The sequence below is a fragment of the Sturnira hondurensis genome, unplaced genomic scaffold (genome assembly GCF_014824575.4).
Source record: "Sturnira hondurensis isolate 20B ecotype Veracruz unplaced genomic scaffold, ASM1482457v3 Scaffold0006693, whole genome shotgun sequence".
Lineage (NCBI taxonomy): Eukaryota > Metazoa > Chordata > Mammalia > Chiroptera > Phyllostomidae > Sturnira > Sturnira hondurensis.
Window position 1 is genome coordinate 595,038 of NW_028079324.1, and position 18,890 is coordinate 613,927.

At 39.4% G+C, this 18,890-nt stretch overlaps 1 protein-coding gene across 1 annotated transcript in view; it reads right to left on the bottom strand.

Moving 5' to 3' along the window:
• Nucleotides 1-18,890, bottom strand: part of DMD (dystrophin) — a 1,607,686-nt gene that overhangs the window by 557,443 nt on the left and 1,031,353 nt on the right. Inside the window, exons 45-46 of the mRNA XM_037050278.1 lie at nucleotides 14,739-14,886; nucleotides 12,440-12,589 (exon numbers count right to left, since the gene is read on the bottom strand). Coding sequence (XP_036906173.1) covers nucleotides 12,440-12,589; nucleotides 14,739-14,886 — 298 coding nt within the window. The remainder of the gene's footprint in view (nucleotides 1-12,439; nucleotides 12,590-14,738; nucleotides 14,887-18,890) is intronic.

Below are 18,890 nucleotides of genomic sequence, written 5' to 3' on the forward strand. Positions count from 1 at the left end.
TCAGAAGTAACCACATATGAAGAAACTGGAAAGAGGTATCTTAAAAACGCTGATGTGATCCCTTAATCCCACCGCATTTGGGGGCCACTAGAAACCATTGAAGATGGTAAGGTCACCTTCCTTCATCATTTTAGTATTTCAAAACTGTTTTCATCTGTTCTCAAACCCTATAAAAATCTTACACATAAAGGGTCCTTTCTATGAACTTTTCTGTTTTCTAGGTTGTCTGTTATTTGTCACCAGGGAATGGGTACCTAGCAGGAGTCCCCAACCTTTTGGGCACCAGGGACTGTTTTCATGGAAGACAATTTTCCCATGGATGGGGTAGGGGTGAGAGGGACAGGAGGTGGAGCTCAGGCAGTAATGTGAAGGCATCCACGGAGTGGGAGGAGCGAGGTTGGGGACCCCTGCACGGAGCACCTGAACATTCAGTTTACTCTCTCCCGCCCCCGGCATCACCAGTGACCCCGGCCAGAACATGCATGCCACAATGCCAACAGGACAACCAAGCAGCTTCGACCCAAGGCGATAACTGCATTCGTCCTGAACTTGTAAGGACAGTTGTAGCAAAAACAAGAGCAATCTCCATGACAGCCATTTAGACTGGGATTGAGTGGCAGACTTTCATTCTCTCATAAAAGTCTAAGCCCAAGAATTATGGCCCCAATCGAAACTGTTGATGTAACCCACATCATGAACAGGCGGAATGTGTCACCTTCATAAGAAATTTATTTTTAGACCACGTTTAAGGTATAATCATCAGTCACAGGTTGCCTACAGATCGCTACTATCAGGACAAATGGAGTTCTCTGGAAATATCCTTGCAATGACTTTGGTTTCTGGCCCATTTCCTGGTCTATCTCTTTTGCTCCACACACTTAGCCAACCGTGCCAAAGACGGACTATACTTTTCCCGGTGATGACTGAAAATGTCCACAAATTATACCTGCGCCCTTCCGTTCAGTTCAAATACCTTTACTTCTACAGCAAAGACAGATTGATTTTTCTCAAGTGACAAACACTGCAACTGTCTCTTCCATGCCTTGTAATTAGCTCGAATATCAGTATGCACCTGAAAAGGCGGCAAAACAGATCGTGCCCATCAGGCACTCATCAGACCCTTCATAACCCACGCAGTGGCCTTGCCCTGAACTATCAGGTGGATAAATGAGGAGGAGGCTGATTTAGGCACCCAGCTTACTCTCGGATAATCTAGCTCATCTTTCTTGGCTGACACGAGACAGAAATAACATCAAAGGGTGATAAAGTCTTTCCCACAAACCTGGGGTTCCACGGTTCACTGGCCCCAGGCCTAATCTATCAATCCATTTTCTACACAATAAAAGCTAAGAAACCCATTACAGATCGGTTCTAAGCCCTGGCAGGGGGTCGACGACAAAAACGGAATACATCAACCAGCCCAGCACGCGGCGCCTCCTGCCCAGGGAGTGAAGCACTAGAGGTCAGATGGCCATACATACAGTAGTCAGGGCTCGGGGTTCAGTTCTTTGAGGTCCAGACATAATCTCACCCATTTCGCCGCACATATATCGAGATGGGACAGGAAAGTTCATTTTTGGTATGATTCTGACCTTTCATCCACACGGCACTGCGGTATAGAGTTTGCATTCCATAGCCGCTTGGCACACGAGGTAATAAAGGAAATTGGGTTAGACTTCACAATCCATGCTCTTAAGAACAGCTTTAATCTTCATTTGTTATTTGACCTCAGTTTAAGGAGTTAGCCTGTGAAGGCCTCCACTTAATGGCATTTCGAGATTCCTAAATCATTAGACAGGTGGCCCCTGTGGTCTCAGCGTTGACACGACACAATCTAGTCACTCCAAAGCCCAGGAACCATGGAAACAGAAGACACACATTTTCATATTAGCGAGACCTCTTTTTATTGCATCATCTCTTCTCCTTTCTAAAATTCCCTGCTATAGGGCAAACATCGTTGTGTTAATAAACGACTCCACTTCAAAAATGTTACGCTAAAGGTCAGAGTTATGAAATTTTTGTCTCCTCTTTTCCTCATCATTATACTTTTCTGCATTTGAAATTCATTGTGAACAGGGAGGGAACTTTGCCAAGAACAGTGGTATCTGTTTTTAATCTGAAGTTAGTTTCGCTGTTTAGATACAGTCTGGGCCACAGCATCTGCAAATGACAACTTTTCATCCTGAGTATACATTATCAGGGTATGGAATGTGCTCCTATATACAGATATGGGAAAAGTATAGTTTTAATGTGGAAATGACTTGCTGCATACATGTCACATTTTACAATGTGTGTTGGCTTTGTGTTTGCTCATATTTTTAAAAATACCATTTCATTGAAATGAACAAATGAGTTAGTTGTTAGGTTAAGGTTTCCTCATAGAACATCTGGCTCCAAGGGAACTTTCCACAAACAGTTCCTCACCACTCCCCCAAAATGGGGGAAACCCACACCAAAAATGGAGGGGTGGGAAAGGAGCGTGGATGACAAGTTCAATTACACTTTGTCAGTAGTTTTGACTTAGGTTGGGTGAGTAGATTGATCACAAAGACACTCAGGACTGAACAAGTCATTTTAAATCACGCTTATACTTAAAACGTGTTGGTGTTTGAAAGCAATGATGGACAACTTGGACCTCATAGCCAAGGCAAGGAGAAAAACCCATCACCTTCCTACACATTTTATGGGAAGCCCTAGCTGCTCATAGATAATAGGAATAATGGAATCAGAGGCTGAAGGAGCACCGACAGGACACCCTTGGTGACCAGCCAGTATGCCCCTTTGGGGGTCCTGGTACCTCTAAACCTCCTTCCCTCTTTCAGCTCCTGGATTCACGATGGCACCCAAGGAACTTATTTCTTTCTCCCCAAGAGCCATATTGATAACTGTTTGATGGATATGGTGAATTTTTTTCAGCCCTCAAAAGCAAGGAAGCCCTGCCATCTGCAAGAATATGGATCTACCTGGAGGACATCATGCTAAGTGAAAAGCGAAAAAAGCTAGTCACAGAAGGACAATACTGCACGATTCCACTTGTAACTAGAAGAGTAAAAAATAATATTGATAGAGAGTAGAATGCTGGTTCCCAGGACAAGGGAGAGAAGGAAGTGGGAGTTGTCCAATGGGTGTAGAGTTTTGGTGATGGAAGATGAAACACTTTTGGAGATCCACTGTACAACACAGTGCCTATGGTTAATAATATTGTATTGTGCACTTAAAGACTGGTTAAGAGGGTAGATCTCATGTTAAGTGCTTGTACCACAATAAAAAGAAAGAAGTTGACTCTGCAACAATTTTGTGCTTGGTCTTTGTGTTTCCCCATTTCAACATTATCCCCAATATTTTAAATTAAAGCTAACATTTTTGACCAATTACAATGTGCCAGACACTGTGTTTGGCAATTCTCATGCCCTAGGTCATGGAATTTTCACCACAACCTGTACAGTATGTTTTATTACTACCTGAATTTTGTGATTGTTATAATGGAAGTGTGGACAGGGTAGGTCAAGGACCACACAGCAAATAATGAGGCAGAATCTGTAATCCATAAGTTTCACTCTTAAGCTCCAGGATAAATTGCCTTCTCACAATTCCTGTTTAATTTGGGGGGGGGGGGTTGTAAAAGGTCTCAGCCATATCCTTTGCATTGCCTAACATCTCAATAGGTTGGAAAATTGAAAACCACATATCATTATTATAAACTTACTCTCATTAAAAAGTGATTCATTTGGTAGTAATGGCAACCAGGTTTCCCAGACAGTCCTAACTTCTCAGCTTCACTGAAGGATCAGGAGAGCGACAGCAGCATCCTGCTCAGCTTACCCACCAGGGAGCTGGGTTATATTAGAACTAACAGGATTATACACATAAATATGAGGTCTGTCCAAAAAAACTCCTGCCATTGTTAATATAACAAGAATGGTTTGTGCAGCATCGATGTAGACTGGAATGAGCACGCATGAACAATGACGACTTCACTGTACTAGTCATGGGGGCAGTCGACACTGTCGAGTGAACATGTGTCCTGTGTGGCTATTGCATTCAAAAATCACTGAGCAAGTAGAACAATGGATGTGCGTCTAATTTTGTGTGAAGCTGGAACATTCCTCCATGATTCAGAAGGCTGCAGCTGTGGGCAACTGGTGATCGGCAGCTTCATCATGATAACATACTCACTCATGCATCATGTCTTGTGCAGAGTTTTTTGATGAAACATCAAATCGGCCAGGTGACTCAGGCCCCCTACAGCTCATATGTGGCACCCTGCCATTTCTGGTTATGGCTTTCCCCCAAACTAAAATCACCTTTGAAAGGGAAGAGATTTCTGACTGTTGACGAGATCCAGGAGAATATGACAGGGCAGCTGATGGAGGCTGGGAGAACTGCGTGTGAGGTCCCAGGGTGCCTACTTTGGAGGGGACTGAGGCATCACTGTGCTACGTACAATGTTTCTGGTATCTTGTATCTTCTTCAATAAATGTCTCTATTTTTCATAGCACATGGCTGGATACCTTCTGGACAGACCGTGTGTGTGTGTGTGTGTGTGTGTGTATAAATGTGTATATAACTTTAATATTTTAAAGTAGAACACTCATGAGAGTGAAAGAGGGAGATATTAAAAATGATGATGGAATACCAGGCAAAGCCAGGACTGCCAGAGCAAATTGAGATGTGCTCATGACACTCCAGCTAGTAGCCATGATCCCCATCTCAATGTGAAATGATAGGAGGCAAAGTCAAGGATGCTTATGTGCTAAACTTTTGATTACTGCTCGCCTCCTCAATGCTCAGCCTCAAATTATTTAGCATCTATACATGAGAGATATGAATAGGTACAGTGCCAGGCCGTGTGTCATTCGGAATGCCCTTTAAATAGAGCAAGGGTGGGAGCTCATTACAGTATGCTTACAATAGCACGTGGCACACAGTGGTCACTCGTTACGTGTTTGTGGAATAAATGATTTCACGAATGAGTAAATATTATGACGTAGTTATCAAATACATAAAGGAAATTTCCAAAGTGAAGGATTTTGAAAAGACAGCAGGCTGTATGCCTTCATAGTAAATAAGTAAACGCCGTTTTCTTGCATCTCCTGTAAAGATTCTTCACTTTAGTTTTAAACAGTAGTAATTAACACTAAGGGCAGGGTCGGACGGTCACTACCAGAGCAAGCTATTAATCATGGAATTTGACTGGACAGTAACCTATTAGAGCAAATGTCCATTTTTGAACAAGGAGTAAAAAAGTGAAGCTTTAGCTTAATTTAATTTTCTCACTTTAAAAAATATCCTCACCTGAGGGTATTTTAAATTAGATAAGGCTATTTTCATTAAATTTAAAATTAGACGGATATTGATTTTAGAGAGACAGAAAGAGAGAGTCAAACATCGATGCGAGAGACAAACATCAATTGGTTGCCTCTCATATGCACCCCAACAAGGGATTGAACCTTCAACCTAGGTATGTGTCCTGACCAGGAATTGAACCTGCAACCTTTTGGTCCCTTATGTGATGGCACACCAACCAACTCTGCCCTCCGGCCAGGACTAATTTTCCCACTTTTACTCTCCATATTTATAGTAATGACTAATAAGGACTGGCAATACATGGCAAATGTTTACTAACTACACACAAATGAAAAGAACAAATCTAAAGTGTTTACTCCTTGGATAGATATGTAGATGTAAAATAATGAGAGGTTAATACAAAATGAATTCGATTTCTGATCATTTAGATACAGTCATTTGTATATTATAGAAAATAGTCTGGCCTCTGAATTTCAATAGGCTTTTACTCTCATAATATATATTTTGTGATCTAGTTTGGAAACAATCCCTGCACTATTATCAATATTGTAAAGGTTATTCTTATATTAATAGTTTGCTATATATACTATGTTTTTAAACCTAATTTTTCCTAGGTAAAGTAGATCCGATTTTTTAAAATTAATTTGCACTTGACTGAAATTCACTTCCTAGCAAAATGTCTTATTTGTGTTTATAAAATGTTTTGGCCTTTATATGCACTATTTTATACTGTTTAGGCATTAACAAACTAGTCATTTACCATTTTCAAATAAAGGATAAAATGTGATGAAAGAATTTAAAGCTATTCAACAAAATAAAAAAATATTTTTTTATGACTGATTGGAATGTATAATATATTTTGTCTGTAAAGTTACTTAACATCAAAAAGAGTATATGTATACATAAATAGTATATATAAATATAAAACTAGTTCTGAAATACAAAAAGATCCTTTCTTATATTACATAATCTCAAATGTTCTATTCAGGTAAAGAAAGTTTGGAAAAAGAACTTGAAAACATAGCATCCAGTTTTTCAAAAAGGGCAAGAAGTAAAGCAGAAACTCTCATAGTTGCTTTAAATGAAAAGAAATCCCAGTTTTTACATTGAAAGGGCCAATGGAATACAATGGGAAACTGTTTTTCTTTGTTTCTGGCTTATTATCCACAGAATAATCATGGGCTTCACAAAAAATTGACAAAGAGCCATTATTTTCAAATAACGTATTTAAATAGAGGGCAGCGTATTCTCAAATATATCACATAGCCTTCCTATGGCTCAGTGTCCTAATCTTGAAGATGTCAGAGTAATTTAGCTTCATTAGGCTCCTTTCATCTGAATAATTCTATGAGTCTACAAAATAAAGATGTTCCATCTTTTTTTAAAAAAATATTTTATTTATCTTTAGAGGGGAAGGGAAGGAGAGAGGAAGAGAAACATCAATGTATGGTTGCTTCTCCTGCATCCCATGCTGGGAACTGGCCCCTGCTGGGAACTGGCCTGCAACCCAGGAATGTGCCCTGACTGGGAATCGAACCACTGTCGTCTGGTTCGCAGGTATCTTTTCAATGAAGTATACGGCATGATTCCAAAATACAAACCAATAAAACACACTTTATGACGCATATGATGGTCTGACCGCTGTACTGTACACCTGAAACCTATTGAGTACTGAAATACGAAGGTGCCAAAGTAATCGGAAAACTGGGTGAATACGCAGGATATAGCATATTAGAGTTAGCCGTGGGACCTGACACCGGAGATTGTGATAGTAGAACATCTACGTAGATGCTACGTATTAAGGAACTGGCTTATTTGTACCTCAGCAACTACGACCTACTAGTAGCATTAGACCACCCACGCCAGCATTTGGATGGAGGATGGGGCTGGAGAATAGAGGGGAGGGGACCTCATTATTCCTTCTGTCATCTAATGACTCCATACTTGAGGACTCATGGGGATCAAGAGCATCTGTTGACCTTGGCCATCACTTCTCACTTTATTGTAAACTTACTAACTTCGGTACTGATCTCAATCTGGCACTGATCATTTTTCCTTCTAAATGTAAACCGATAGGTACAGGGGCAACAGATAGAGATTGAGAAGAAACAAGTCATTTTGAATTTGGCTAATGGATAAGATCCCAAATTTGAAGACATTTGGTGGCAAAAATATAGCATTGAAATAACTTGGGGATGGAAGCCAGATATTATGGATGATCTGGTAACATAAGTCTCAGTGTTCATAGTCCTGGTTTTACTTTTCTTCCACAAAAATTTTATTTTTATGCTTGACTTATGTTTTACTATTCACAAAGCTGCTATTGTGTGTCTCAGACAGTTCTCTCACATTTTGTAGAATTATACATTTTGCATTCACTTTCATAATATTGAAATGTACTGAGATATTGTGAAGCAGTTTGGGGTATCACTCCTTGCTTTCTTTCTGCGAGGAATAATTTTATTTGTATCATTTTGTGGCTAGAAAAATTAATTACTAAGAAAACAGATCCCTGCAAGTGTCTGTATTTTTACATGGCTGTTTTCAAATAGTTAAAACAAGAAACTTTACATTTTCAGCAGTAAAAAAAACATCATCTTAAACTGTGTTACTCTGACTATGCCTGTAACTGAAAGGAGGTGTTGATATATAAAAATAAAAGGGATTTTTTCAAATACTTAGTTGCTTGGATTATAGGGACCTAAATTCACATTTTGATCTTAATGTCAAAGATTGGTTCTTTCCAGTTCATAAATTTTTGATCGGTCATGTAAATGATCCATTACAAGAACTTCAGCATCATCAATTTAAAAATATAATAAATGACCTGACACAATCCCAAATAAAGTCACTTTATTTTCTTTGCAAATCACCTAGGTACAGAAACTTTTCTCAGTATAACTTCTTCATGCCTCTCAATTTTGTTGGATACTGACGAATAACAAGAATTCTTCAGAGGCAATGGTGCCATTTTATACCACACGAAAATCAGAGTTCTGCATTATCTCTTTGGTATGGCTTTGCCACTGCTTCAAAGGATTACAACTTGCATTGTATTTTGAATAGGACAAAGTTAACGGGTATTAAATACGCCCAATAAGGCAGCAAAACTATGGTCCAAAGTGCATCAGAGATTTCAAAATACCCTTGGAGGGTCGAAAGCACCTATGGGCAAAGTTCCTCCGGGGACATAGAGAGTTAAGGGAGAAACAGCCTTAGGTACAGGGGGATCTGACCTTGGCTAAGAGGTGGGTTAACATTGGAGCACTGAAAGTGTGTGGATGGAAATTGGCCCCTACCTCAAAACCATCACATAATGAATGGTCTTCCCTTAGCACTTACCTACAAGTGAAAATAAAAGTAAACCCAAATGAAAAGTATGTGATTCTTATCTAAAGAAAACTGAACATGGTAACTAGAAAGAACATGTAATTGAACATGGTAACTTTGAGGTGCGTGGGCACCTCAAAGTGGAGCTCGCTGCCCTACAGAATTTGAAGGCATCTTCCCGCAACAGTCAGCTCTTTGTCTTAGCACATAGAGTAAAATACTCCAGTCAACAAGACCCACCCAGGTACTTAGTGCTTTCTATGTTCTCATTCTTACATGTAAATCTATGAAGGATCCGGTCCTGGCTGGTGTAGCTCAGTGGATTGAGCGCAGGCCTGTGAACCAAAGCATTGCTGGTTTGATTCCCAGTCAGAGCACATGCCTGGGTTGCGGGCCAGTTCCCCAGTAGGGGGCATGCTAGAGGCAACCACACATTGATGTTTCACTTCCTTTCTTTCTCCCTGCCTTCCCCATCTCTCTAAAAATAAATAAGCAAAATCTTTGAAATCTATTAAGGATCACTAGCCGTAAGCAAAGTCTACAGCCCCAAAAGAGAAAATGACAAATTCCTTGGAAGACACAACTTACCAAAGTGACACACACAAAATGTGAAAAATCCAACCATCCTATTTCTATGAAAGACACTAAAAAACCAATTATCAAAAAATTTCCCATATAAAAATAACTCCATGCCCAGGTGGGTTTCCAACTGAATTCTTTGAAACACCATGAGGAGAAATAATATCAATCTTCAATAATTTTTTCCAAAAAAACAGAGAGTATCTCTCAACTTGTTTTATAAGAATACTCTAACATTGCTACAAACATGAGGATATTACAAAAAACCACGATTTTTCTGACATGAACAAAGATATAAAAATCTTTACCCACACATTAGAAAATTCAATCCAGCAATCTACAAAAAGTGCAAGGCATCAGGGCAATAGGATTCATTCAGTAATCCCTGATCAGTTTCACACTCCAAAACCACTACCTATAATTTGCCACGTTCATACAAAGGAGAAAAATCATAAAATTGTTTTAATACATGCACAGATAGTACTGAAGTGTGTTCAATACCTATTTCATAATAGGTATTGAACTTGTCTGATAAGGAGAAACTTATCTGATTAAGAGGACCTACCCTGAATCCTACAACTAGCATCCTATTTAATGATGAATTCCTGAAAGTTTTCCACCTGAGCCAGAGAATGAGTCAATACCTCCAATGATCACCACTTCCATTCACATTGTTTTGGAGGTCCTAGTCTACACAAGAAGTAAATAAATAAAATCATAAGGATTGAAAAGAAAGAAACTACCTCTATTTGATGACAATGATTATACACATAAACCAAATACAAGGGATTCTATAAACTATTCATAGGTGAATTCAGCAAGGACATGGGAGATTACTTAATATACAAAAATCTATTATGTTTTATGTACCAGCAACAAAAAGACAATAAAATTTTTAATGAATTGCATTTATGACAGGATCACAATGTCAGATGTTTGGGATTCAATCTAATAAAAGATGTGCAAGTCCTCTGGACTGAAAACTGCGTAATATTACCAAAATGGCATTTACAGAGACAAATAAATAGGGAGATGTAGGAGCAGAGGACTCAGTGTTATAAAGATGTTAACTGATCTACAGATTCAACAGAATTCCAATTAATATCCCGACAAGCTTTAATAAAATTTGACAAGTTGGTTCTAAAATGTACTTGCTTTTTTTATTTTCCTTTTTTTCAGTTGAATTTATCGTGGTGACATTGGTTAATAAAATTACATAGGTTTCAGGTGTACAATTCTATAATCTCTCATATGTATATCGTACCGTGTGTTCACCACCCCAAGTCAAGTCTCCTTCCATCTCCCCTCTCCCCCCTCCTACCTCCTCCCACACCCCTTCTCTGGTCATTATCATGCTGTTGTCTCTACGAAGTGTTTTTCTTTGATTTTGCTTAATCCCTTCACCTTTTTCCACACAGACCTGCAAACCCTCTTCCCTCTGACAGCTGCCGGTCTGCTGTCTGTCTGTGAGTCTGTTTCCAGTTTGTTTGTTGGCTTATTTTGTTCATTAGATTCCACACAGGAGTGAGATCATATGGTACTTGTCTTTCTCCAACTGGTTTATTTCATTTAGCCTAATGCTCTCCAGGTCCATCCATGCTGTCGTAAAGGGCAAGATTTCCTTCTTTTTTGGTAAGCCAAAGAACCATAAATAACAAAGGCAATCTGGACTAAAAACAACAAAGTTAGATGGTTTACATGACCAGATACCAATTTTAAAAAATAAAACAATTGTACGTACGCATACAGCAGAATATTAGTCATGAAAAAGAACAAAGTTCTGGTACAGGGCACAACATGGATGAACCTTGAAAACGTTAAGTGCAATAATCTAGACACAGAAGGGACAAATACATAGGAGTCCATATATGAAATGTCTAGAACTGGTAAAATTAGAGAGACAGAAATTAGGTAAGAGGTTGCTTTGGGGAGGGCGGTTGATGGGGAAAGGGGTGGGGAGTCATTGCTTAATGGTTACAGAATTTCTGTTTGGGCTGATGAAAAAGTTATGGGAAAAGATGATGGTGACGGCTGCACACTGTGAGTGTAATAAATGACACTGAATGGTACACTTAAAATCATGAAAATGACGCTTCTCACATATATATATTTATAGACGATGATTTAAAAAATAAAAAGCCAGTAAATTGTACACTTTGAAATGAGTGAATGGCATGGCATGTGGATTATAGTTCAATACAGTTGTTCAAAAATGACTGTCGTTGAGCTGTTGTGGAAGTAGTTGAGGGACAGATATAACGTCAGAGAATAGAGAACTGAGGGGCAGACCCACACATACACGCTTACTCAACTTAGCAAAGCTGCTGCAGCATTACCATGGGAAAAGAACCGCCTTTTTTTGTAAGATTTTAATTTATTTATCTTTAGAGGGGAAGTGAAGGAGAGAAGGAGAGAAACATCAATGTATGGTTGCCTCTCGTGAGACCCCTGCTGGGAACTGGCCTGCAACCCAGGCATGTGCCCTGACTGGGAATCGAACTGCGATCCTCTGGTTCGCAGGCCCGCGCTCAATCCACTGAGCTACACCAGCCAGGCCAACCATCTTTTGATTAACAGTGAGAAATTAATTGATGTTCTTTTCATTATACACTCATTCATATGCACCACTTTGTTTTAAAGAGTAAGTATGCACTACTTTGATAAACATTTTAAATACTGCGTTTAAAAATGGTCTCAGGTAGAAGATAAAGACTCACTCATTTTGTAATTAAGTAAATAATTAAATAATAAATAAATAAATAAGACCAAAAACCCTTTTGGAGAAGGTTAGCATCCATTTAGCACTGGTTAAGTCTACACTTACACTATGCATTGAGGTATTTTCAATTTATGATACATGTTGAACTTGACCACCTCCACCTTGCTTGAATGCTGTCAGTATATTAATAGACCCAAACACTGAGTTAATTAAGTTTCTCTCTTTCCAGTGTCACTGTTTGGAATAGTTCATTCAACATAACAATGTTGTATACTTTGGCATTTGGTCATTCACGTACCATCATTCCCCATCACCATGCCTTCCACCCACAGCAAGTCGAGTGGCCAAAGCAAATGGTCAGGTTCAAAAACAATGACAAAACACAATCCACACATCAGCCCCTCATGTCCACTCCCGCCCGTAAAACAACCATGAAACAAAACAAATGCAAACACTTGCAACGTTGAGCGCGTGTGGCAGGAGAGAGGGTTATTAATGTCTAACCTTTATCCACTGGAGATTTGTCTGCTTGAGCTTCTTTTCAAGTTTGTCTTGCTCTTCTGGGCTTATGGGAGCACTGACAAGCACTGTTCCTCCAGTCTCATTTAATTGTTTCAGAATCCCCTGGCGCAGGGGCAACTCTGCCACGAGTAACTGAAAGAGACACATGCAACAACTTTCAAAGTGAATTCCAGCGCCGTGCCAACCACTGTGTCTTTATCTCTATTGATTAATCTATCAAAGCACAACCTGACCCAAGGCCCCCTGCTACCTCAAACACCAACAATTTCCTGCAGAACGCAGAGCTGGTAGAATGAGACACTCACTTTCAAGGGGATGAACCCATCCTAGAAAGGGCCAGGATCTTATCTCTGATAGATTTTTCAACAGAAAAATGTCATGCAATATAAGCTCTAAAACAATACCCCAAGCAGAGTCAGGAGTGTGAAAACACATCTGTAGCAGAAATAGAACAGTCTGGGTAAATTCATCATCCTCTTAGACATGGAGCCTCCACGCTGTAACATAGCACTGACTGTGAAACTGCATTATCATGTACTAAGAGATCACCAACACTGAGAACAAACCAGGTACCAAGCACTGTGCTAAGGTCTCCACATACATTACCTGTTAAATTTCACATAATAATCCTAGAAGGTAGACCTTATTATCTTCATCTGACATAGAAGGAATCTGAGACAGAGAGGTTACATACCAAGAGCCAGGGAAAGTACCAGACCCAAGGACAAAAAAGTAGGAAGCAACAGAACTATGATTCAAAGTTGGAGAGTTCCATTCATTTTTTTTGACACTTCCACATCCTCAAATTTCTCTTATTCATTCAGCACCACACGATAAATGCCTTTTCCCAAGATCTACAAAACCACCATGGTTCTCACAGCAGTCTTTTATGTATTTGTGTCATCTGAAGCGGCAGTGTCTCATGCAGAACAACTAGCCACGTGATGCTACTTAATTTCAAATTAAGTTCAATAAAATAAACACCCTCACTAGACACTTCGCAAGTACTCCAACAGCACATACAGCTAGTGGCTACTGAAACAGATAATGTAGAACATTTCCATCATCACAAAAATTTCTATGGGACAGTGCTGATCTGATGTAATAAGAACAATTAATGCGCATTTATTAATAAATGCTGCTAAACATGTTTCTAAAATGAGTTATCAATTACATTGCTACATATGACACTGGCTACATCTAGGAAAGATGAGTTTTCAAGAACAGATTATGTCATGGGTTCCTTTTCCCATGATGTAACCATTCTCGAGTGAAGAATGGACTTTTTATTTGTGAATTGCAAATACCGAGTGCAATATCTGACATAGAGTTGTAGGGGCTCAGTATTTTGGTTTACGGAATTGGGTGATCATTTTCATACTTTTATCTTTTGTTCAGGTGTACATTTGTTGCACAGAAATCGGTGGTTGACACCGGATTCTAATTTGCAGGTGCAAAGCCAGTGAATCGCTGATAAAGGAGCCATTCCATTCACCTTTGATCGCGTGACCTTGCAAATGAGGCTAACAGCAACCATTTTGAAAGCATGAGATGAGGATTAAATAAAGTAGCAGATGTAAATACACCTAATACTTAGCACAAAATAGGGGATGATTAATGTCAATTTCCCTTTCCTGTTCAGCTTCCCTTCAAGATTTCAAGTAAAACAGATCAAAAAGATTTTCTTTCCTAAAACTAAAACCGCGAAACTTAATCCAACTGCACAATTAGAGCATGTCAGTCAGTCACCTTGCAGGTGAGGCAGACAAGACAGTGGGAAGGTGGGAAAAGCAACCTGAATGAACTGGATGTCTATTCAACCAGATTAGATGGTGAACCACCACCAAGGCCCCCGCCCCAAACCAACCAAAACAAAACATTGCTCCAGGCAAGGTGAACACTGTTAATTAGAGGCTGAAGTAGTGGGATTGATCTTCCCTAAGAAAGGGGATTTATTCCTATGACAATTCTTCCCAATTTTTAAAATAATTGGGAGCTGTTGGTTTCTGCAAGGCTAAAATTAATTTCAAATCTGTTTAAAATACTGCTCTGTAGTGTACATGTGTATATACATATACATACACATGCTCACACACACATTCTTAAACGTATATATGCATTGGAAAACACTGCATTGAGACAAAGTAAAGTTGTGAGAAACACTAGTGAGGAACTATCAATAACCTAATGTGCAGGAAATCAATGGTTAAATAGATTACAAAATAGATTTATATACTCTTTATATAAGTGGGCCCTGGGGGATTTTAGAAAATAAAATTACCTTGACTTGTTCAAGTTTTTCTTTCAGCTGCTGCTCATTTCCAGGTTCAAGTGGAATACTAGTAATGTTATCCACTTCCTCCAACCACAAAATAAATTCATTTAAATCTCTTTGAAATTCTGATAAGATATTCTTTTGTTCTTCTAGCCTGGAGGAAGAAGAATAGAATTGTTACAAACAACATATTTCTCAAAGTTTCCTTTTAAGAAAACAAAACAACACACACACACACACACACAGCACACACTTTCAAGAAATGTAAGCAATTTAAAAGGCGCTAATACAATTTTTTCAGGAAATTCACTCACTTTGGGCGAAGCAATTTCAACATGTCAAAAAAAAACCTCTCAAGTAGGAGCTTAATTCTTTGGTAAAAAAAGAATTCTCAATTTAAAATTCCAACATCATTTTCATTAAGCCAGAACAGTGTGGCTTAACCTCAGCCCTACTGAAATTTGGGATTAGATAATTCTTATCGTGAGGGGCTGTTCCCCTGGCCTCTTCCCAAGCTCTGACAACCAAAAATGTCCCGAGTACTGCCACATAACCCCTCGGGGGCAGGACTGCCCCAGGGTGGGCACCACTGCCTTGGTGTAAATATATAATATGAAGTTGCCTGTTTTAAAATGCTTACCGTACACCTGTCTGGAAAGTTGTAGGGGAGGGGTAAAAACAAGGGAATTAAAATAAAAACACTAATCAGGACACGTTCCAATGTTTTCCAAATTATGGCTCACAATGCTTTTTGAGGCAAGAGGAAAATTGATTTAAAATACTCACCATATGCTGTACTAGCGGAAGTTTTTAATTATAAAGATGCATACGCTCTATGTTATTCAATTAGCCATAAGTTTATTCTTACATAGTGAATTGTAACACTTTTACAGTTGAGCAAAATGACCTGCACTTGAAATAATTTACAATTGTTTTTTTGTTTTGCTGCCTTTTGGGAGCTATATCTCTCTCTTCTGTGTAAGCTTTTAATTGCAGTATAATATGCATATAAGAAAATGTTCATATATAACTGTAGAGCTCAATATAGTTTTAAAAATTGGACACACCAAATTGCCAGAAAAAGAACTAGAAGGTTATCAGAAGCCCAGAGGTCCCATTTGCCCCTCATGGTCACTGTGTGCAAGAGTAATCAGCATCCTGTCGACTCGGACTCATTTGTCTGTAATAAACACTATGTATGTGGAATCCTATGGTACATACTCTTTTGTATCTTGTCCCTTCCATTCAGCGTACAGTTTACAATAGTCATTCATGTTGTGTGTAGTTTGATTTGCTTATTCTCCTGGCAGTAGAGTTTTAAATTGCATAAATAGGTCAATATGTTGCAGTTGATGGACACTTAGATTGTTTTCATCGGGGGGATGTTCAGCTAAAAATTTTTGTTTTCGCTTCCTGTTAACAGATACTCATTGGGAGCTTGCTAACTTCCAGGACCTGGACTGGGCATTAGAATTTAAGATAGCTATGTTATATGCACCTTGTCTTCAGGATCTCACAGTCTATGAGAGGAAACAAGCATACGGACCAAGGGCTGTGATAACATATTGTAAGAGGGTAAGTTATTTCTGGAGGTATGTCCTAGAGAAGGTAGTGGTCTACCGGGTCTTGAGGCACGAAGAGAGATCCCTATGCCTGGGAATAAGACAGTCTGTCTCATTCACAGCCGGTACAGAGACAGTGTATCGGGGAAACCACAATTGCATTCATTCCCCAAACCAGATCCCGTTACGAGATCCGTGCTCGCCTATACTCAGATTTGCTCTCTACTAAGAGCTTGTCCAAAGTCTTTTCTGGGGTGTGGGAGGGGCCATTCTCTTCTCTATTCTCAGCACAGCAGAGACTTTGAAAACCCAAGTCACATTATGTCGCTGTGGCTCTCAGAACTCTTTTATGGCTTCCCAATCCATTCACAGTGAATGACACAGTGATTACAGTGTTTTACAAGGCCCTAGGTCTGTATTGTCCCAAATGGCAGGCACCACCACACGTGGCTCCTGAACACCCAAAGTGACGCCGGTGGCAGTGAGATGCACTGTAAGTATACAATACACATCAGATTCCAGAGACTTAGTACGAAAAAATGATCTCTGTACCTTCATCTCACTAAAACTGCTATAAAAAAAATAAAACTCTCTTTAAAATCAAAACAGGAAAATATCTCCTTAGTACTTTTGATAGTATGTACAGGTTGCGATAATAACATTTGTACCATATTCATTTCCTGTCTCTACTTTTTTTACTGTGTCACCTAGAAGAATTTACATTTGGTATGTGGCTCACCTAATGTGTCTATTAAACAGCACTGACCTATAAAATCGGCTACTCCCCTCCCCTTTCCTCCCTGGCTTTATTTCCATCTATACTCCATTCCTCTTGTCTTTTTAAAATTAATTAAATGCATTGGGGTGACACTGCTTGATAGGACCGTAGAGGTTTCAAGTGCACATTTCTCAGATGCTAGATTGGTATATTGCGGTGTGCCCAACTTGTTTTGCGCTTGTCTGCGCCGGATGGGTCCCCACTTCTGAGCCTTCACACTTGCTTGTTCTGCCTGGGATGGCCTTTCCTGGAATAGCAAACAGGCGGGGCTCCCTCACCTCCTCCAGGGATTCCCCAGGAAGTCCTACTTAAAATGGCCTCCCCCCTCAAAAGTCCTATGCTTTCTCCCTGTTTTTATCTTTCGTTTCTAGAAACTAACATACACTGCAGTTTGGTTCTTTGTGTTGTCTGTCTCACACACATGAAATTCAGCTTCCTGAGGGCAAGGAGTTTTGTCTGTTTCAGTTATTCCTACAAGCTTTGCTCGCAGAACAAAGTCGGACACAAGGGAAGTGCTAAATAAATCACTTGTATGCATGAATGCATTTTGCCATCATTCTTTTCGATCTTGCAGGCACTTGGTTTTTAGAAAAATCTTCCCCATTCATTGCGATACAATCCCCCTCCCCTTTTTTGTATTAGATGTAAGGTCAGACACATTTTATTCCCTCTTCCCCATCCCACCAGTTTGCCTTAGTTTTACAGATCGAAATTTTCATTTCAAAAGTAATACATTTTCATTGTATAAATCTCTGAAAGGCTTTTAGAAGTATGCAAAGAGGAAAACAAAAACTCCTTATAATCTCACTATATGGTTTACTTTTGAACACATGCTTTTAGTTCTCATACCTATGTGTGTACATGTGTGTGCGTATTCCTGTAATGCGGATAATTGCCATGCTGCATGGAAACCTTCTTTTTGCTTAGTAGTATATTGTAAAAATTTTCCCATGTGGTTAAATATGATTTTTCATCATGAAATGTAACAGATGTATAGGACTTTTATTTTCCTCAGGCATACAGGTCTAATGCACTCACCAATGTGCACTACAGTATTTCACCAAATCTAATATGCGTTCAGTTGCAGGTCATGGCACCCCCCAGTAAATACTAGGATGGGCTGGAGTGAGGAATCATGCTGATTAATCTATGACAGTTATCCCTTGTCATATATTCCTCTTGCATATACATAAAACATAAAATGTAAGTGAAAATATTGGTGAGGTACTGTAAAACTGCCTCCTATTTAGGGCCTGACTCTCCTGAATGACTTTGGCCTTCAGAGTAAGAGCTGTCTCTCTTCGCTGCCTGTCTTCTTCCACACATTATCATCTTGTTGGCCACATAGTATTTTTTAAAAAGATTTTGATGTGTAAACTTGGTAGGCTATGGTATCTGTGTACTAGGTCTAGAAGTTGTGAAGGTGTTCTTTTTAAAAGATTTTATTTATTTGTTTTTAGAAGGGGGGAAGGAAGAGAGAAAGAGAGGGAGAGAAACATCAATGTATGGTTGGCTCTTGTGTGCCCCCTACTGGGGACTTGGCCTGCAATGAAGGCATGTGCCCTGACTGGGAATCGAACCCACGACCCTTTGGTTTGCAGGACAGCACTCAATCCACTGAGCTACGCCAGCCAGAGTCCACATAGCATTTCTTAATGGGGCTCTACTGCTTGCTGTTTCTTGGATTTCCTTCTAAACCACATCTGGTCTGACCAGCACAGATTGTAAAACCCATCCTGATTTCAGTGATGTTAATGTGATAAATTTTGCAAATTAGAATGTATGAAATTTGGTTAGTCTGCACACCTTCTCACCACT